Genomic DNA, 22,137 nt, shown 5'->3' with positions numbered 1-22,137 from the left:
CGGCTCCCTCCACCTCCTGGACTACGGTGCCGAGGAGCACAAAGAGGCTATCCCTTCCTCTCTTCCCTGATCCCGTGGGTGAAGAGGATGACGATCCACTCCAGCTCTTCAACCACTATGGAGCACTCCAGGGACTGGATGAAGATGGGCCGCCGTTTCCCAACTCTGCGGTCTCTCCCACTCGGCCCCGGGTTGGGTCATCCTCCTGGACCTCGGTCATGAGGGGCAGCGGTGCTGGACCATCCTCTCGCAGGAAGCGCACCTCTCCCTACAGCAGCGCCTCCAACTCCCAGACCTCCTCTCCCTCCTGCAAGCGTTCCCGGGTGTCTCCCTCACTGGCTCCTTCCATCTGCCCCTGTCCCCCTCTCCCCCCCTTTGTTAGTGCGGCTAGCTCAGCTAATGCAAGCAGCCTCCTTTTTCCACCTCCAGAACATATCCTTGTGGGTGATTCCATCGTTAGATCCGTCGCTATCCCTAATGGCATTACATATTCATTCTCAGGAGCAAAAGTCCTTGACTTACTCGAACATATCCCAACCATCATCATCATCATCGTCACCCGTCTGCCCATACAGTGATTGTGCATGTGGGTACAAACGACGTCAGGTGTAGACAATCAATCAAACTCCAGGACGATTACGAACTCCTGGCAGTGACGATTGAAAGCCTCTGCAAAATTTGCATATTCTCGGGTCTAATCCCCACCCTCCGACGGAGTTCTGAGATTTTTAGCCGTCTCTACAGTACTGATCTATGGTTACGTCACTTTTGCTCAGCATGTGGATACAGCTATATTAGCCACTTTGACTCATTTTGGACTATGAATGATCTGTATAAGCGCAATAATCTCCATCCCAAAAAATAAGGGACTTACAGTCCTGGCTGCTAACTTCTCTTGCCATCTATCCAGTCTTGCAGACTGACGTCATACCTCTGTTAGTGTAGGTATGGTTAACGTAACCGGCCTCCCTGTTCTTGATGTGCAGGATAATACCCAAATCGATCCATATCCTCCTGCTTATATTCCCCCTAGCCCACTCAAAACAGCCGTCCCAGCCTTCCCACCTGTCCCATTTGTTGCATGTGCAGCGAGCTCCCCCTGTAGGCCTTCCTCTCTCCCCATCCCCGTCATCGAGAACCTCAGGACACGTAGGCCGCGGGTGACTGAAGTCAGGCGTCGCCGGGGAGCAAGCACCTGCCACCTGCGCCCGCTGTCTCTCGCCTCTGCTGGAGCCGCTCCTGATGAGTCTTCTGTCAGGATGGCTCTGCTCAACGCTTGCTCCGTTGCCAACAAGTCATTTCTCCTCAATGACTTATTTATTAGGGAGAATATGGACTTTCTGTTCCTCACTGAAACCTGGCAGCGGAATATGGAATATACCTACCTCAACGAACTCTGCCCTGCAGACTGCAGTTCTATCAGCTCGCCGAGGCTGTCAGGCCGTGGTGGAGGACTCGCAGTGGTTTTCAGAGATCGTTTTGGATGCCGGTCGGTAAGCACTGAGACTTTCCCCTCATTTAAACGTCAAATAACTAAAGTTGGTCGGTTGAAGCCGTTCTATTGTATTTTAATTTACCGACCTCCTGGCCCATCTGGCCCTTTCCTGTCTGAGTTTACTGAGTTTTTATCATCGGTTATAAAGCTGGACAAAGTTTTAATTATAGGTGATTTTAACTTCCACGTTGATGATGTTACCTCCAAGGTTGCTTCTGAATTTCTTGATATTACTAAGTCTTAATTTATGCAACATGTTTCTGGTCCCACACACAGAGCGGGGCATACTCTGGACTTAGTTTTTTCACACGGTCTAACTATTGATAATGTTTGCGTGGAGGATTTTCTTGTCAGCGATCATAAGTGTGTTCTATTTGATGTCTCTTTTAATTTGGATCTGCTGCCCCATAAACATAGCCTATGTCTCGTAGGAGCATCATTAACCAGAGCACAGTTGAAAATTTCTCCGCTTTATTTGACCCTGATGTACTGTCAAATTGCAATGAGGTGGAGACCTTTGTCCGGTTATTTAATGAACAGTGCTCCCCTGTGTTGGATATAGTGGCTCCTTTTAAAACTAGACAAATCTCCTCTGTAAAATCCTCCTCTTGGATTAATGAGTGAATCCGCAGTTTTAGGCATAAATGTAGGAAGGCTGAGTGCTTATGGAAAGCCACCAAACTCGAAGTCCATCGGCTGCATCTCAAGGAGCTTTTAATCAGTTTTAACGAAATGATGAGGGATGCTAGGACTGCTTGTTTTGCCAACCTCATTTCAGCTAGCAAAAGAAATTCAAAAGTTCTCTTTGAGACTATAAATATCATTGTCTCTCCTGCCTCTCCATATGTGCCTGTCTTCTCTAACATTGATTGTAATAACTTTCTGAAATGTTTTGTGGATAAGGTCAGAGATGTTAGAGCAAACATCTCCCCTTCATTCAGCCATCCTACCATTGGTCTTTCCTGCTCCAAAATCTTGGACTCCTTCTCTCCTGTTTCTTTAGAGGACATCACTAAATTGTTGCACAAAATTAAGCCTTCATCTAGCCCCCTTGACGTTCTTCCTTCATCTTTGTTTATAAATGTTTTTAATTCAACTGGCTCTTCTATTGTGTCCATGATCAATCTCTCCCTTTCAACTGGCTTTGTCCCCAACCAGTTTAAACATGCTATAGTGCAGCCGTTGCTGAAAAAACGAAATCTGGACCCCTCCCTCCCAAAGAATTATAGGCCTATATCTAAGCTGCCTCTCTTGTCCAAACTTCTAGAAAAAGTTGTCGCCAAACAGCTTACAGCTGCATTAGAAACGCATAGCCTGTATGACACCTTTCAGTCAGGGTTTCATAAACTGCATTCAACAGAAACGGCTCTTCTTCAGGTCACAAATGACATTGTGATGGCTGCAGATGATGGGAAATGCTCATTATTGGTTTTACTGGACCTCAGCTCAGCTTTTGATACGATCGATCATGGTATCCTATTAAATAGGCTAAACCAGTTGGTGGGTATTTCCGGGTCTGCCTTGGATTGGTTCTCATCATATCTTGCTGATAGGAGTTTTTCCGTCTCTGTGGGTCAGTTTATGTCAGACACTGCGCCTCTGTCATGCGGTGTCCCACAGGGTTCTGTTCTGGGACCTATGCTGTTTTCTTTATATATGCTGCCTCTTGGACAGATTATTAGCCGTTTTAACGGCATCTCTTACCATTTTTATGCTGATGATATCCAGTTGTATTGTTCTTTTAAACCTGATGAGAGTAACAAATTGTCTATTTTCAATTAATGTTTGGATGCCATCAAGAATTGGATGGCTGACAATTTCCTTCAGTTAAATGCAGATAAGACAGAAGCTCTTATAATTGCTCCTGAAAACTTAATCCCAAACATCAAGCAGTGTACTGGGTCGTTAAGCGTTTGTGTTCAACATCAACTACGAAATTTAGGTGTCATCTTTGACCAATCCCTGTCTTTCGATAATCATGTCAGCCAGCTCACGTGCTCATGTTTTTTCCAACTGAGGAGCATTGCTAAATTAAGATCTGTCGTGTCCAAGGTTGAAATGGAGATGATTATTCATGCTTTTATTTCTTCCCGTTTAGATTATTGTAACGCTCTTTTTACCTGTTTGAATAAAACTTCTTTGGACCGTCTCTAAACTGTCCAAAATGCAGCTGCTCGGCTTTTAACTAGAAACAACAAGAGATCACATATTACGCCAATCTTATCCTCTCTGCACTGGCTTCCAATAAAATTCCGGATCCATCATTAAAAATCCGAGGTGACCGTGCATTTCAAGTTGTTGCACCCAATTTGTGGAATGCTCTCCCCTTATCGTTGTGATCCTTAGACTCTTGTGACATCTTTAAAAAGCAACTGAAAACGTTTTTATTCAGACAGGCTTTTGGTTAGCCTGTGGTCATTTGTTCCATTTGATTTTATTTGCTCTTATTGGTTTTATTTCCTCGTCTGTGTTTGGAACTTTTATCCTTTACACTGTACTTGTATATATGTCTCTGTTCCTGTTTTTGTCTGTTGTTGCTGTTATTTTAATTTGTAGGCACTGTGCTGTCTGTTGTTATTGCTACTTTTTATTATTGTAAAGCACTTTGTGATTCTGTATCTGTGAAAGGTGCTATACAAATAAACTTTACTTACTTTATTTATCCTCATGGTCACAACGTAATAATAATCAGTACTATGCAGGACATAAATCATCTTCCGCCTCCACATGTACTGAAAGGATAGAACAAGATCTAGGAAGAGCATGTTATGCGTTGGGTTAATGCAGGACAGAGGCAGCCTCCTCCTCACCCGCAACGAAACCAGAGATGGGCAGAGAGAGGGAGAGAGAGAGGATGCAACACAGCAGCTAAAATAGTGTGATCTATTCTCCAAAACATTAGTCTAGGACATTGCTAAGTAACATTGCTAAGTGATTGAAACAGCGTTGCTTTTGTGACCTGCAATGACAGATACATACTGTATATCAGTCGTCCTGAAATTTGGCTTAAAAAATAAAAAAGATCATGTTGTCTTGTCCTATAGCTGTGTGTGTGTGTGTGTGTGTGTGTGTGTGTGTGTGTGTGTGTTTCAATTAAATATATGCTTTTAATTGTAGGTAGCCATTAATGACCAGGGAATACAGATGAAAACAAACCTTTTTGGCTAACTCCGGCTCATTTACAGAAATATGTATGTGCATTATCCCTGTCAAACAAACAAATAAAATGAAATAAATACGAATTGAATACCAGTAAAAGTCACATGTGAATTCAAAGCACATGTGTTTTTTGGACATACGTTGGTTTTCACATGAACAATGTTTTTCTCATGGTGTATTCTGATGTCACATTTTTACTTCAAATGTTAAAAAAAAAATATTTCTAGATGAAGCGGCTCTTTTTCCCACGTGAACTTTTTTTTCACCTTGCCATTAGATCTGTCAATATTCGTTTCACATGTGAAAACTTCATTGCACATGCAGAGACTCATTCACAGGTGAAAATGATCATTGGAAATGTCACATGTTCTTGTAGGAAAACCAACCACGTGTCCAAAAAGCACATGTGGGTTTTCACATGTGACTTTTACATGTCTAGTTAAGGCAGCCCCACCTAAACTCCAATTTACCACTTTTTTTTATTTGCACCATAGAGTTTACCACCGTTTTAGGCTGAAATAAATCTTTATGTCCTACATTCATAGTATACAACAGAGTAAGTAGAATCAATCTGCTGTAAATTATTGCTTTCCTGACAATACAACTGCTTTTTATTCATATGGGTGGTTGTTTGCCTTATGATGATCTCTGCCTTCAGGTCGTAGTTCACCCTGCTTTTTTATTTACCACTACATCACTGAGTGGAGCTGAACAGAGGTGATGGATGTTGGCTGATGTCAGCAACCGCAAAGCCATGCCCAAGGATGGTATTTAACCTTCAACAACCAAACTATGAAACTGTCCGGCCAAAAATTTACGTCCTTAAGGTGTGGGCGGAGGCATAAGCACGACATGACATTTCCAACACCGCAGATAAACATGATTCATCAATGATCTCTGTAGGAAAGAGAACAAGCGAGACTACAATCTGAAAGGGAAAGAGAAAATATGATTTATATTCTGCGAGTGAAGTTGGAAAAAAAAAGATTTACTCCCAATATAGCCCCTAGGCGTCAGAGTCCCAATAATAGAGAGATGTTTGAGAAATGCCCGAAAATAATTAATCCTAAATTTTTGTTGGAGATTAGACTGAACAATGTTATGTTTTTTTGCGGACATGAAAAGAATGGAAAGATAAAAACTCTAGTCTAGCGTATAAAAGCGAGACTGCAAAACGCTGTGCCCCTAATCATTTTTTGGGGATGCTTTGATGGGAAATAAATGAGTAAATAAATCAATCTAAAAGAACGTGTGAAAAGACGAAAGGAGGAGCAGCTCCTGGTAGTTAATTATAAAACTCACTGCATTACATTGGAAAGATTCAGAAATAGTAAAAATGCGGTTGCTTGTGATTATTAAATGATCCTGTAAGCTTTATTGGTATTATTGATGCTGGGCTAGGTTTGATGTAAAAATTATTATTCCATTTGCAGTAATAATATTAGCAAACATCACTGTTCCCTCTTAATATTGCTGCAAGGCTGTCAGAGAGCCTGTTAATTTATCTACAATGGCAGTGAAAATTGTGCCACCTCTCTTTTCTCTCTCTATAAAAAATGTCATTCTTGGATTTGGTTGTTGGTATTAATTTGAAAAAAATGTGAATTCATCATGTTGCGTCCCACAATAAAAATAATTGGCCATTCCTGTTCTATTGCGTTTGCTAAATCTTACTTATCTACAATGTGCAACTTTTTTGACATTAAAATAGCATAAATAAACAGGATATACTCTAAATTATCAGTCAGTGTGTTCCAGAGGTGTGACCAAGTCAACTTTACTCGAGTCCCAAGTCAGTCTCAAGTCTTGAGGCACAAGTCTTAAGTCAAGTCTCAAGTCCAAATGTAGAACAGCAAGTCAAGTCAGAACAAATCAAAAGTACAGTATCAATTTAATATCTTAAAGAAAATTAAATATCTAGGACTTTTCAATGCAATATGGTTTTAATAGGATAAAAACTTGGTAAGAGCATCATGAGTTTGATTTCTATAATCAGTTTCAACTTCAATAAATTCAATCATTCCATACAAATTCAGAAAAAAAAAAAAATTCAGTCGTCTGCTGGAACAAATCTCATCACTTTCAATCTAAGTCATTTACACAAACACAAGATCTCAAGTCAAGACTTTAGAAACCTTTTCAAGTCATCAAAGTACAAGTCAGAGTCAAGTCCCAAGTCACCAGAATCCAAGTCAAGTCTCAAGTCTTCTCTTCATGCATCAAGTCAAGTCTCAAGCAGTTAAACTGTGACTGTGAAATGTGACTCAATTCCCCACCTCTGGTGTGTTCATGCCTAAATCCCCCTGTCTCAAAGTGTCTTTTCAGTGATGTTGGGACTTTTAGGGGTGTATACCATAATTCCTGTGGGCCAGTAGTGAGCTGGTTGTGGCTATCAACATGAGGCTAGCAGCCACGGAGCAAGTCACAGCAACAATAACAATGGAAGAAAAGAAAGAACCGCAAAGCTAAACGTCCAAAACGCTGCTTCTCCAACGCCTCTGGAGGCTTTATGGGTACCGGTTACCTCAACCTCAGGTGAGATGACAGCTCATCAAGATGAGATGAGTGACAAGTGTTGGGGCGGGAACTTGACCAACTATGGGGGAGAAGGGGCGGGACTAACAACACACTTCTTATCCCAAGGAGAAGAGTTGCATATCGCAGCTTTAAATACAGATCCATTAACATTGTCTGAATATCCAAGTATTTGTCCTGTATATGCAATTTGTGTGTGTGTGTGTGTGTGTGTGTGTGTGCATGTGTGTATGTATTGTTAGTCTGGTTTAGAGGAGCACATGGGACACGTCTGCACTAATGAGTTCTTTTCCTGGGCCTGGCAGGCTCTGGCCGAGATCATTTCATGCATGTATGTGTGTGTGTGTGTGTGTGTGTGTGTGCGTGAGTGTGTGTCCTACATGGCGTGTGGGTGTGTGTTCTGACAGTGTGTCACCTCTGGGTGTCATTCCAGGTGACATCACCAAGGAGAGCAGCCTTTACAGCCGTCCTGCAGAGCCACCGCCTGCTCTTAACAAGGACACAGAGGCACACGGATACAAGAGCGACACACACACACACACACACACACACACTCTCACACACAATGAATTTTCCACTCGGCTTTGGCGCGCGGCGGCAGTAAACTTGTACATTGCAGTCTGATCAGAGGTAATTCATCTTCATTGTCCAAGTCATCAAATCTGAAAAACGGCAGAGAGAGTTTGACTACCATTAAATGCCTTGCTACCACTCGCAGCCAAGGAGACTGGCAATGGAGAACATAAACACACTCCAATCCTCTATTCTCTCACACGCACACACAAACACACACACACAATTTCACCCTTCGGAGACACAACAGTCCCTCAATAACAGAGCACTTTGCTGAGGGGGAAAAAGATTCTCGAGACTCCTTAGAAGCGGGCGAAGTACTAGACTCAAATTCCCGAAAAAAGAAGACCAAAAAAAAAAAAGAGTGTGATGAAGTGTAAAATAGAGGAGAGAGAAGAGAGAGAGAAAGTGACAGTGAGCGAGCGAGAGCCGCCGCCGACGGTGACAAGCCGCCTGTCAGGAAAACAGAGGAATCCCTATCGCATCCCGGCATCGTCCTCCCGACTATTCTCCCGCAGTCACGCATGAGTGATGAGGGAGGTGAACATTCATTAAAAAAAAGTTAAACTCGTCTTTTTTCCTCTAATCCCCGCGCTCTTAGTTTTTTTTTTTTACGGTGGGGGGGAAATGAATGGCCTCGCGCGTCCGACACATTGAGACGCATGCACGCGCGCGTACACGCAGTTCGTGTGCCAACCTGGAGCGGGACGTTTTATCATCGCCCAGTAAGTAGTGGCAGTAAAATTGCTTAATTAAAACATGAATGTTTAATAAACCCTCAAGCTGCTTAAAGAGGGGAGCTGAGATAGGCTGTCCATCGGCAGGCGGCCTCGGGAAAAAGAGAGAGAGACAATTTCCTCGACAGGCTTCGTGGTGACTTCGTTAAAGTGACAGAGAACGGGCAGAGGCAGGTAACGGGTGGAAACTTTAGAAGCGGCAAGGTCACCTGCTTGTTAAAATGCTATGTAGTCCATTCAACTGTTCAATGCGGAATGTCCCCACATTCCTTAAACATGCTAAACTGTCTTTAATGTTAAAGAAAAATCCATAAAATAACTCAAAAGTCAGCACGCCTGGAAGGTACGGAGCCGTGGAGCGGCCGTGCTGCAAGGAAAAGAAATGTATTTTGTGGTAACAAAGTATCAAAGCTGCGATAGGCCAGATTTTTAGGTAAAATTCCAGCCTAAATCGCAAAGCGTGACGTAAGTGAGACCAATTCTGGTGTCAGTGTGGTCACTGGTGGGAAATCTTCTCCACACAGCAAGTGGCGAATCCACACTAACTAAACCCCGAACCCAAATCTGTGGTGAAAAGCCTGACACCTAATGGTGAAAAGTAGGGTACTGAACTGGCCATCTGCTATTGGCTGGTCTTTGTGCCAGGTGATGTCACCACCTGTTGTACTCTATAGAAGGTGACATCACCTGGCACAAACACCAGCCAATAACAGATGGCCAGTTCAGTACCCTACTTTTCAGCATTAGATGTCAGGCTTCACCACAGATTTGGATTTGGGGTTTAGTTACTCTTTGTGAGTGGAATCCAAGTGTCAACTAAACAGCAGCAAATTTCTAGTATTGTAACAATAATTTTGTACATATCAACTCTGTTCTTTATTGAGCAGTATCTAATGAATAAACAGATCAAAGGTTATGTTTTTGTGACAATTTAACTTTAAACTGCGCATCTTCACATTTTAGCTGCAATTATAATCTCCCATAATCCTCTTCACATTCAAATGAGTTTAGATGATATCGCACGATGGGATAACTTCTTCATTAATTCGTTTACATGGGCTGCTTTGATATAGTGATATAGTATATAGCAATATCTAGCTAAACCTTTTTATGATCTTAAGACCGCATATACTCTGGCATTCTTGTTATTGTCACCACATTGTATGTAATATGCTACAAGCTAACGTTACTGTATTCTCCATAGAAAAGATGAAGGCAGAAAGCAGAGATCACCTTCAAATAAAGTGATCATTAATTAGCAAGCGGGTCATGAATTAGGTCTACATGTCATCGCTACATATGGGACTGTACCCGTTTTGTACACATCCATCCCAGGCTCCATAGGAAAAACTTCTCCAAAAGACAGCAAGGCTCCCTGCAGGCTGAGCGACCTCCACACTAGCAGAGAGCATCTGACTGCCATCCCTCTTCAGTTTATTCCTGCCCACACGGCGCCCCCTGTGGTGAAGACTACACCTCTCCCTCTCTCTTTCCCTCTCGCTCTCTCTCTCTACACACACACACACACACACACACACACAAAATCAGCTTTATTCTCTCCCTCAGTCAGCCACCCACATTCAGTCACGAGGGGCCAGTGCGTGGTAGCATCAGTGTATATGGCATTTTATAGATGTGACATTTCACTGTGTGTGTGCACGCGTGCGTGTACGTGCACGTGTGTGTGTGTGTGTGTGTCCCTGCATATGAGCGTGAAGAGGAGCTAATGCATTAGACTTGCTTTAGGACCCCTCAGTGCTCCTTATGGAGGCGGGCTGGAAATCCCTTAGTTTAGCAACAATGCGGTCCAGCCACACTGAGGCTCGCAGGGAAAGACACACCGCTCACATTCATCTTACTCAACACCAGCTTTCTGCCAGCAACAGTGGAGAAAAAGTGCAAGTCATGAGGGTTCATGAGTGTTTCTTCCTTCCTTTTTCCTTCCATATGCCATCGCTTGTTTGGACTGTGGCATCTGCGTCTGTTTATTTGCTCTTCTATCACACTGAAACCGCTCTGAATTTTGACGAAACGTGGGGAAATTATGCATCTCACCGCCGTGTTCCGTTTTTTCAAAATTACACTGATTGGCCCAAGGGGGCGCTACAATTACAGGTCAAAGTACCAGTCATTATCTCCCACACCATAAGTTAAAGTGACATACATGAATTATGAATCAATGTGCATCATGTTGGATTTTTCACTTTTCCTATTTTATTAATTTACTGATTGGCCGAAGGGGTGACTGCATCATTTGTACAACCAACCACTAGGGTGCGGCACAAATGCCAGCAAGACTAACAGACAATGCAATTAAAACGTGTTTTGCATTGTTCCATAAAAGACATGAAACTGGCCATTTGCACATTTCTATCGCTTGTTATCGATTGGCCCAGAAGGTGACTGCATCGTTTGTGCACTGCATCATGTTTACTGCTTCCTTGTTTTGGGGTTATTTTTTTAAGCGTTTCTTTCTGCTTTATCACACAGCGGGGACAAACAGCAAAGCTGGGAGCGAGAGTGTGTGACATGCGACCAAGGTCACGACCCGCATGTGTCCGCGTCATCGGACCAGGCCGCCCCTCCTCCGTCCCTTTAAATACACTTTTCTGTTTCTTTCTCAGACCTATCATTATTGTGTCGCTCCTGCTCTCATTGCGTCATGCGCTTTCTCATCTCGTTGCCAATATTTCTGCCTCCATGCCCGCTCCTCTCTGCCTCTTTCTCGCCTCGTATCTCTCTGATCCATCCTTTAATCAGTCACTGCCTCCCCTGCTGTCCGCTGTGGGCTGACGAATGAATCCTTTCCTGCTCCGTGGTGCCTCGTCCTGACACCAATCGCGCCACATAGACACACACGCGCAAGTGCACACTAACACACACACATGTGCACCCACACACATGCACGAGCACGCGCTAAGGTTCGGCTGATATGGGTTTTTGATGGCCAATGGCGATACTTTTGGATTGAAGCTGCCAATAGGCAAACTTTGTGCCATTTATGAATATTTTTAACTTTGACAATTTTCATGACAAACATTCCAAAAAACATAGCTCTGGTACCATCTGTCTTCTCAACTAAAAAGGTTACTCACAGTTAGCAGTCGAAGAAGCAAGAACAGCAGTAATGATAAAGTTTACAAGGCGATCAATGATCCTGAATATAAACCTGGAGTTCTGCTGATTAACTAGTAAGGCATGACTGATATGGGTATTTGAATACCAATATTTTGGCACCTGAAGCCGCCCATTGCAGATTATTTTGTGCCAATATTAAAGATATTAAATTTGACCATTTTCATGCCCAAAAAATTCCAAGTTGTCAATGTTTCTATACTAAAACTCATCAAATACCCAGGATAATAATAATAGTCTTCCCATGTCTTCCCATAGACAACCAGTGTAGTACTGATCAATTCTACAACAAATATGTAATTAATCGAACTGCATCATATCCATCATATAACCCCAAAGGCACACTAGATGGCGATTTGTACGTGCCATTACTAGCGATTACTAGCATCCCAAACACTTATATACAAAACAAAACCAAGTCAAGCGCTTCATTTTTGTGTGCGGTTTCCAAACAGCTGCTCTGTGGCCTTAGTATCATGTAGAAGATACCATCATAGTTCCAGTAGTGTTTTGTTTTCTGCAAAAAGAAGCTTTCAGGTGCTGGGAGCTAAAGTTAATGCTAGCTCGCTGATGACGCTGATTCAACACTGCTGCACACACAGTTCACACTTCAGACTAAAACTCCTTTGGCAATATACCAAAACCTGAGAGAGAAGGAGTGCGCACGATACTTTGCAGGGTAAGAAGCGAGTTCTGAATAACAGTAAAGTTTATATTTTACTTGCGTCATCAGCGAGCTAGCATTAGCTTTAGCTCCCAGCTCCTGAAAGCTTTGTTTTGAGAAAACAAAAGACTTTAACTTTGATGGTATCGTCTACATGATGCTAAGGCTTGGGAGGAAGGTTGAAAGTTTGAGCCACGGAGCAGCTGTTTGGAAACCGCACACAAATTAAGTGCTTGGTAGTTTGTTTTGTATAGAAGTGCTTGGAATGCTAGTACTGGCATGTAAAAATCAATGGCACCTAGCGGCACTTTGGGTCTATCCATCATGTCAGAAGTGGATGACTGACTAGACCATATCGAATTATTAGTAAAAGGACAATATTGGCCCTTTCTTTTTGCAAACCAATATATCGGTCTAGTCTAACATTTATTTTCCCATCTGTGGTCTAATGACGGTTCCCTCCTCTCTGAACCCTGGTCTGCTCTCCACCAACTGGACATGAGCAGAGCTCCAGTGCTGACGGTGGGTCTCACCCCTCCATCTGCTGCTGGGCTGGACCTGAGATGGAGGCGGGGATCGAGGGGGGTGGGGGGTGGAGGTGGGGTGGGGGTGGCGGTGGGGTGGTATCTGGCCTCTGCAGAGCGGGATTGAGAAAGCCCGGAATCCATTACTTTCTTGGTGATTGAAGGTGCACAGACAGGTCCAGCTGCATGTGTAGTCTCATGCCCAGGCGCTACTTATCTATCCTCATCAAGCCTAGTCTACCTCCGCCTACCTCTCCTCTCAGCTCTCGTCAGCCTCTCCAGTATCCTTTCTTCCCCTCTCCCACTCTCTCTCCCTCCCCCCGATATCTCTTGTCTTTCCTTCATTCATCACTCACAACTATCATCCCTCTATTCCCCTCCGCTGCACAGCGGGCCACGGCAGCCTGGCTCCCGGCCTATTTCCACACAGAATCCATTATGTCTCCCCAGCCTCTCTTTATCTTCATCCACCAATTCAATCCATCCAGTCGCCCATCCAACCAAATATTCGCCGACTGCATGCCTCGTCCGTTTGTGCTCATCGCGGGGCTCCGGAGCCACTCAGTCACTGAGAAACTGGGATTATCATCTAGGAGAGGCTTTGCCCATGTGGGCTGGCTTTTCCTCAGAAGCACAGTGAGGGAGAAGAAGAGCAATAATGCATCCTTCTGTTTCTATTGCTGCCCGAGCCAACAGTTGACGGTATATTTCTTTTTTATTTTTCACACCTTGAGGCACAAACAGTCCACATCCCGCTGTTGAGCACCATAAGCGGGATTACATAAGTGCGATAACTAGCGGAGAGGAGGCTGGGCGGCGGGGGGGACATTAGCCGCTCAGGAGACTGGGGGAGGATAAGGCAGGAGATACCCACCGCAACATCTTCTCTGCTTGGTTGGCTCCCCACGACTGGCTCAGTATCAGCCCACTATCACCCTGGGGAGGGAGATGGGGAGGCAGTGATGGTGGCTCAGAGGAGGATGAGGAGGCGGAGGAGGAGGGATAAGGCGCGCAGATAGAATAAGACCACAGGCTGATTAGGGGGAAGCGACGGAGAGAAGCATGAGGGGAGGAAGGAGAGATAGATGGTGGAAAGGTTAGAGGGAGAAAGGGGAGCCGAGAAATGTTCCGTCCCTCTGGCCATAGCCGCCGCCAAGGCCGGGACAGAGATGTCAGGCCACATCCTGTCTGCCGAGGGAAGGGAGGGGAGCTCGGATCAAGCAGCAGAGAATTAGACTTCCAGCCACAGCCCCTTATCCCATCCTATTTCTACCTCTCTCTTTCTCTCTGTCTCCTTTCTCTCTCTGTTTACATCACCCCCCCCAACCTCCCCCGCTTGCTCTGAGCTTCCCTAAAGCTATCTCATATCAGCACTTGATTCTCCTCTCTTTCCACAGGCTTCCCGAAGGACGATTCGGTGTCCCTCGCTTGACCACAGACAGGACAGAATACGGCTCTGACCTTGCAAGGTCACAGAGCTCGCTTCCATCGGATGAAATCCTAAACCTCCCATTTGCCTCGATGCACTTTTGTCCTTCGGTTTCCCCTCCAAAAGCTCTTTACTGTTACTTAGCCAAAGCACTCCACTGGCTTTTGAGCCAATGTCAGACAATTATCTTCACTTTTCACAAATCATAGACATTTTGTCGGGCTCGAATCCGACTGAAGACGCCGTCACTTTTCCGAGAGCGTGCTAAAACTCGGCATGTCTGACTTTCGAAAGTTCAACTGACAAAACACAAAATAAATCCACAGATTCTGGCCACGCTTTCCCGAAAGCTCCTTAGCGCTAAGATTGTCTTGTCCCATTGGTTTACAGAGGAACAAAAATAATCTTAGCACTTAAATGGAAACGCTGTGCAGTTGACATATAACGAAACAAACGCTGAAAATCCCATCAACAAACAATATATTACAAGTCAAACTCTTTTTGCAGAGTTACCATTAAGCCTCTTTCCACTCACCGTTCATCTCGGCGTCTTTCCCGCTCTCTTTGACGCTGGGTAAACAGTTTTCCAGGTAAACTCCATTGTGGTAACACCTATCCCCCTCGCTGAGCTGCGGCGGAGGCTCCCAGCACAGACACGGCGTCTGCATGATGCCACAGGGCCTTTTTGAGGTGCTGGAAGCCAGGCAGTCCTCCAGCCACTGGCACAGCATCTGACAGGCGGCCATGCTGGGGTTGCGCTTGCCCACCACCAGGTACTCTGTTTTGAAGTCCCCGTCGCCGTCTGTTATGGCCACGCCCGCCCGCGGGGGCCCTTTCCGCATCTGGAGGAACTGCTTCCCGGCCTCCAGGAAGGCGACGGGGGCGGAGGCGTCGCACAGCTTCACCACCTCATCGAAGCTCTCCATGCCCAGGTAGGTGCGCGTGGTCTCCAGGAAGGAGTCGAACTGGAAGGTGCGGAGCTGCAGCGGCACGCAGTCCTCGGCGGGCTTGGTGACCTTGATGAAGACGGTGTAGCGCCGCGGGTCGGGGTTCTGCAGGGTCCAGGAGCAAGGCACCGTGGGGAACGCCGACGATGACAGGAAGAAGCCGAAGAAGCGGCTCTGGACCAGCGTGGAGCAGGAGTCCGACTCGGGGCCCGAGGGGGCCGCGGAGCACCAGCCCTCCATCAGCAGCAGAGAGGAGAAATAGAGCAGCAGCACCGGGAGCGGCCGACTCACCTGGCCAGGTATCCGAGAAACGACGCTTGTCATGTTTTTTTTTACAGACGGGATAGGGGTCCAGGTGTCACAGGTTGGTGGGCGGTTACCGGTTACCGCAGGCCAGGCGGCGTCTACAGGGCGCCACTTCCAACGCTGTAGGGGAAGGGAAGAGGACGAGGAGGGGGAAGAGGAAAAGGAGGAGGAGGAGGGGGAGGAAGGTTGCTCTCAGAGATCCAGCGATCTCCCCATGGCTGCATCAGACGACCCGGAGATCCAGAAGAACCTGCGAAACGACAGAGACAAGATATGAATTAGAGCTTGTATCTGATCAAACAACTGAATGGGATTACGCCGCTTCTATTTATCTCCACAATGAGAAATCTCCATCAGCTGTTATTGTTTGCGCAGTAAACCGAGAGCGACTGCGATGGCTGGGGCGCCGCTCGGTCCCAGAGAACAAAACAAGTGGAATGGAAGCAGATGGAGGGAGGGAGGGAATTATTCAGTTAAGTTTGTATTCATTACACAAGTTCAGATTGGTCTCTTCCTGTGAGACAACTGCTTTCCTCAGATGTCTGCTCTCATATTTCATCTGCCAGCTCATTAATTTGTCCAATTATAACACTATTAATTACAAAAAAAGGGAACACCTGCAGTCATTCGTTACTCCACTTTATCAGGGATTAACCGCAGACAGCAATGCCGTGATCGATAGCGTTCTTTTGTTTTTACTTATTAAAGCCCAAACAATTACCTGCTGTTTTGACATTACGCACCACACTCACAGTATGATAGCAGTATATTTAACTTTTTGGCTCATTTCCTTTATTGCACCTCTGTTTTACATTATCTATAGGCGGCTTCCCCTTGCATAGCGTTGTTGTTATAATGAAGGGAAGTCATGACCTGGAAAATAGTTTTTCGGATGGTGAACAATATCTTTCACATAAACATTTCTAGTTCGCTCTTGTAGTGCATATTGTATTGTTTCCGCTGAGAGTACTGATTGAGTAAATCGGTGCTTTTTAGGGAACTTGCTGCCTGTTGTCAAAGTTGTTGTATGAAAGGCAAAAGCTGGATATTGGTACCGAAAAATTGACAGAGCTCAGTTTACATTGATGAAATATAGCCTCATATTGACAAGGATCTCAGCCAGCAGGTTTAAATGGAATAGAGTGTCTTATGAGCAGCGGAAGGTAATGCAACTTTGAATTATACACCACCCAATTATCTACGTGGGCTGAAATTGTGGGGAAATGACAGAGATGAACAAAGTAATTTACATATACACAGGATTGCTTTTTAAAAAAAAATAAAAATAACTGGCACAAAAGGGTTATAAAATGAAAAAAAATAGTAACGCTGATTATCAGTTGAAGTCTAATAATTCATTCCACAAGGTCTCAAATTCAAATGATGGCAAGGTGTGCAGTACCAAGGCTGGTTCATTGGATCCCTGTCCAGCTGCTAGATATAGATTTCAGATGGAGAGAACCTGCGACAGCCACAGTGTGCACTGCAGTCAAGGGCACCGGTTTAGTGAAGCCTCCCACTGATCAATCAGAATGATCAGAGAGAGAGAGAGAGAGTCTGGAAGATTTTGGCGGAGGGGGGCGGGTTTATTTAAAGATAAATTATCTGATGAAAAACCAGCAAAACAAAATCTAAACCGAACATCCTTCCAAAGCACTTTCCTTTAGGGAAAAGTGTATTTTCTCAACAGAATGGAGTTTTCTTTCCAAACAAACTTAATTAACCGGATTTAATTTAATCAAATTGTGCATCTAGCCTCATCAACAAGAGCAGTTTTCTTTTTTTTGATAAGAAGTTAATATCTTTCACCAAGCTTGTTCAAACATATCACAGTACAGAACAATCAATAGACTCTAATACCCTCCGCTATGGTTTGTATTTAGGGGCCTTTAAAATGATTAAAGTCACCGTGAAATTAAAAAATGACTTTTTCACCTTGTTAGCTAATTAGGTGACCATGTTATTTAGGTAGTAGTAGGTTATTTCATGGCATACCAGTAGGCGTACATAAGAATTCCAACCAACAATACCGTCACAGAGTTTTGAACAATCGCCCCTCTCCGTCCCTCCCATCATACAAAACCTGCAACTTGAGTGTCAACCTGATTCCTTTCCCTAAGACACCAAGATTGCGTCCAGGTAGCTGGAATTGATTCATTTTGAAGAATCCAGAATTTCTCACAGCTCAAGATGATGTACAAAACACTGAGTCACACTCTTGAGCAGTCCCTCCCCACATTGTGTCCTGCTCCAATGTCCTGTTTCAGCCACAAATATGTTGAATTACGGAAGGAAGACACCATCAAAATGCTGTTTCCTTGTGACTGTAACTGTCTATCCCAGGGACTAGGTGCATGCGGAGATGCCCTCCTAAATCTATTCTCTATTGTCTGTTCTGAGTCTTGCCAGCCCTGTAGTCCTCTCTGGGGGAATGCAGTAAAATCCTGGAAGCCAACAAAGAAAGGCAATGGCATGGATTCAACAGTTTAACAAGTTCTAAGGGAAGATACCCTGGCAATCGATTGTTGACTTGCAGTCGAGACTGACTAATTATCATTGTGTGGCCTATGATAACCCCTCCTTTAACCCAGAGGTGTCAATTCACTAAACCGTAAGCTGTGGTAAAGTCCCTCTATTTAATAGCATTTACCACTTTATGATACGATTCAATACGCGATAAGCGGTTCACGATTCAATACAACCACAATATGATAATAAATAAAAGTTCAATGACAACAAAGTCTGACTGTGCAGAATTATGTTCATTTCTGAGCCACATAATCTTTCTAGCGATGCCATTGGCTTGCCAGAATGTAAACAACAACTTCAAAATGTCATTACAAAGTGCAAATAATATAACTTCGATGGAGAGATTGTGAAATTGTGATGGTCAAGCGTCTCATTTGTGATTACTAGAGCAGAATAAAATGGAGCTAATATCGCAATTCATGTTTCTGCCCCACGATACGTATTGTCACATTTTGTATTGTGACATATTGAATTTCAATATATTGTCTCATCGCTATTTACCACCAAAACTTCCAATCTCGCTGATATCCACTATGTTTCTGGGGACAGGTGGAGCAATGACTGACAACTGACAGAATATTATCATTATTTGGTCAATGTGATAAATCATTGTAGGTCATCGAGGCAACATTGGTGCTGAACATTTGTCCTGAACAGATAGAGCTTCCAAACTTCCAAAGTTTTTGGCGACTTTCGCTGGATCTATTTACTCTCAAATTTGGACTCACTTAGGATAAGTTATGCCCATAGTGCCACACCTTGACATGCTGTAGTTCTGCTTAGTGTGGTTGCACATTAACACAAGGGCATCTTTTTGATATCAGTTCAAGACAGTTTCCAAAGCCGTTTTAATATTTTAAATTATATTTTTACCATGCTACAATATCATATTTTGCGCTTGTTTGAGTTTGGCCACCTCCTGCACGTCACTGTCTGTCAAATGCTTGCTAGGTCCTCCTGTCCTCCCCTGGTCTGACACCCCCCACCCCACCCCACCCCTCATCCTGCCTCACTCTGTCTCAGTCTGCCTCATCATTCCTCATTCCGTCTCCTCCGTGCCTCTTCCCGCCGCGGCCCTGGCAGCTCTATAACGTCTGCTGCGTGCCTGAAGTGTCCAGGGAATGCAACCCAGTCATCTTTTACCAGACGAGCCTGACAGTAATGAAATGAACGGGGCTTTAACGGAGGGATAAAGAGCTGTTCTTTATCGACAACTCCGCCTCATCCATCGCCAACCCCACCCCCCCACCCTCCCCCCCACCCCCGCTACCACCACCACCACCACCACCTTCTCCTCCTCCGACCTACCGAGGGAGCCTGATCGTCCGGCACGCAGAGCTCTGTTGGACTTTCCCATTCATGACAGGCCTCCCCCATACCCCCCCCCACCCACAGACACCCCACCCCGCCACTATCGATCTCTGTGTTTGAGAAGCTAACGGATAGAGAGCAGCTATTAAGACACTTTTATCTAGTCCGCAGCAGAGGTGAATAGCGCGCGGCTGTGAAAGCAGGGATTTGAGCCGGAGCGGCATAAGTGACAGTCTGCTGAATGAAATGACATTTGAAAGCAAGAAAGGGAGCTGAAGATTTAAATTGATGTTTCCTGTCAATTAATCGGTAGCTCTCTTTGAATCTGTGGCATTACGCCGATGGTGTGCACACAATACATTGCGCACTTGTAAATATCACCGCTGTTGGGTGAAAACCTTGTACTCTGGCATGTCAACATTTCGGGAAGTAAGAAAAACAGCCTTGTTTGACTGGGAAGGGTCGTAGTGTTTTCCCAACCCAGGTGCTATGTGTAGCATATTCAAACATATGTCACTATATAATTACCGTAAACAAATGAGACCATGGTGGAGACGATTGGTCGCCTCTATCTCACACCAGTGGCATTGTTAGTGCTTTTATTTACTAAAATTAAGACCACATTTCCCATAATCCCTTCCTACTGATTCCCATCTCTTGCATTTTTGCCTTTACTGAAGAGGATGTTGGTGATTTTTCCATCTTCCTTTCACTCCTTCCACCATCTGCCATTGCCAGAAACTCTGAAAACTTTAGCTCTGTTTGCTCTGGAAGAACAGCGCCCTCTTCCTGTTTTGTGCCATACAGCAATCCAGCAGATTTCCTGGCAAATCCAACCGGGTGGCCCACAATGTAAAATGCAGTGTAGAGGCCGGTAGAAGCTGCCAACAATGATCTTGTTTGTTTACAATAATTAGCTATACTAATGCCAGAAAATGATTTATTGATGTTAAAGTGACGCATGTAGCACCTTTAAATCAGAAAAGTCAGAGTTACAAGGTGGTCACATGGCCAACATTGATGTGCACATTCATATTCAGTGTGATAAAGTTCTACACCGCCTCGCAGTTTTAGTATTCTGTCGCCGTGGAATTATTCATTCCTTTTAGCCTGTGGCTGGAACAGCAAGCAATTAAGAGAACAAAGGTGTTGCATTAGCCAGCGGACGAGAAGCAGGAATCCGTGTAAACATGGCCAACAGGCTGGCAGTCGAAGTCAGTCAGAACAATGGCCCAATCACAGAGAAACGGGAGAATCGCTCCCTCAGAGAGAGAGAGAGATGTAGAGAGGGAGAGAGAGAGAGATAGAAAGATAGAAAGAGACAGAGAGAGCACTGATGAGAAAATGATAGAGTTGCATGGAGCACCCTATTCACATCCGCAGTACCGGGATTACTGCCTGATTAGTGGAGCCACAGAGGGACCCGCTTTCACATTCATTAGTAAACTGGAAGACAAAAAGCCACGAGAGTCCGCCGGATTGCCTCGTCTATGAGGTACAAATTGCGTACAATTACGTGTCCGCGTCATAACATTCTTTCACAAGCAAAAGCCGTTTGGCAGGAGCATAAATTACAGCACCTTCTGATGTTGGATATCGAGCGCGGAGGCCAGTCGGTGCACTCAGATGGCTCTCTGAGTGTCCGAGATTGCAGTAAGCAAAAAGTGACAGAAAGGAAGAGAAATGGGAAGAGCGGGAGAAAGACGGAGTGGGGGGGAAAAGAAAAAGCGGGCGCACATTGAAGACAACAGGGAGATAAATGGAGAGAAAGAAAGGCATAGGAGAAATGGAGAAATGAGAATAGATGAAGGAAAGAGGGATCCGCACTAGGGTTAGACCGATATATGGGGTTGATATTGGCATTTTATTTAAAAATTGTATTATATTATATTGTGATATATATTGGGGTTTTTTCTGTTTTTTTTTTTTTTTTTTTTTTTTTTGGGGGGGGGGGGGGGTATTTTATTTTTCTTCCAAAGCACATACAATTTCTAGGCTATAATAATTATTATTATTATTATTAACAACCTAGATATTTGATTTTACTATTCAAGCATTGGAGGAAACATTTTGTATAATTTGCTCATTCTTGCTATCTCCAGAAAAACGGGCTGATTGTGGAAAAGGGAACCCGCTTGAATTAAAAAGACACATTTTTCACTTTTACAAAGTATGATTATTTTTGTTTTTTTACTATCCTACCACTAGTATATCATAGGTTTATAAGTTTGGAAGCTTGTACAATTGTGATCAAAGCAACACATGGTGCCATGGCCGGGAGGGGTGGGGAACGTTTTTCATTATCGTGGGAAATATCGCAATATTTTGTGAATATCACGATATTCCAAATTATGAATATCGGCCCAAGCCTAGTTTTTATGGTTATTATTTTTATATCAGAGAACTCATTCCAGTGTGGTGTGGGAGGATTTTACTCAACAGTCTGTAAAACCTGCAGTGAAACCTGCCTCACTTAAGCAGCTGCTAACCCACCTGACTTGCATTTGTCCTATCCACTGGTGCTTCCTTTTATCTACTCCCTTTGCTGCCCATTTATTCCCCTCATCCAAAAATACAGAGATTTGTGGATTGTCCAGGGCTGGGAACATTAACGGAGCGAACAAAGCGGGAGGAAACCTGGCAGCCGTCTCGCCCTCTTTCTCGACAAACTACTGCTGTTTCCTTACAGCTGCACCCCGATGACTGGGACAACAAAACCTGTGATGTCTTGCAAGGCTACAGAATTAAACAGATAATCATCTGTCTCTGCTGATGAATGTGTTTACCGTGGTA

The 22,137-nt window shown here is 44.4% G+C and overlaps 1 protein-coding gene across 1 annotated transcript in view; it reads right to left on the bottom strand.

Moving 5' to 3' along the window:
* The window catches only part of adgrb1a (adhesion G protein-coupled receptor B1a), a 77,044-nt gene extending 61,522 nt beyond the window's left edge, over window positions 1-15,522 (bottom strand). The window contains exon 1 of the mRNA XM_071902064.1: window positions 14,787-15,522. Coding sequence (XP_071758165.1) covers window positions 14,787-15,522 — 736 coding nt within the window. The remainder of the gene's footprint in view (window positions 1-14,786) is intronic.
* Between the last annotated feature and the right edge of the window lie 6,615 nt (window positions 15,523-22,137).

This window comes from Centroberyx gerrardi, chromosome 12 (genome assembly GCF_048128805.1).
Source record: "Centroberyx gerrardi isolate f3 chromosome 12, fCenGer3.hap1.cur.20231027, whole genome shotgun sequence".
Taxonomy (NCBI): domain Eukaryota; kingdom Metazoa; phylum Chordata; class Actinopteri; order Beryciformes; family Berycidae; genus Centroberyx; species Centroberyx gerrardi.
Note: the sequence above shows the minus strand (reverse complement) of the source record. Positions and strands in the feature narration are given on the sequence as shown.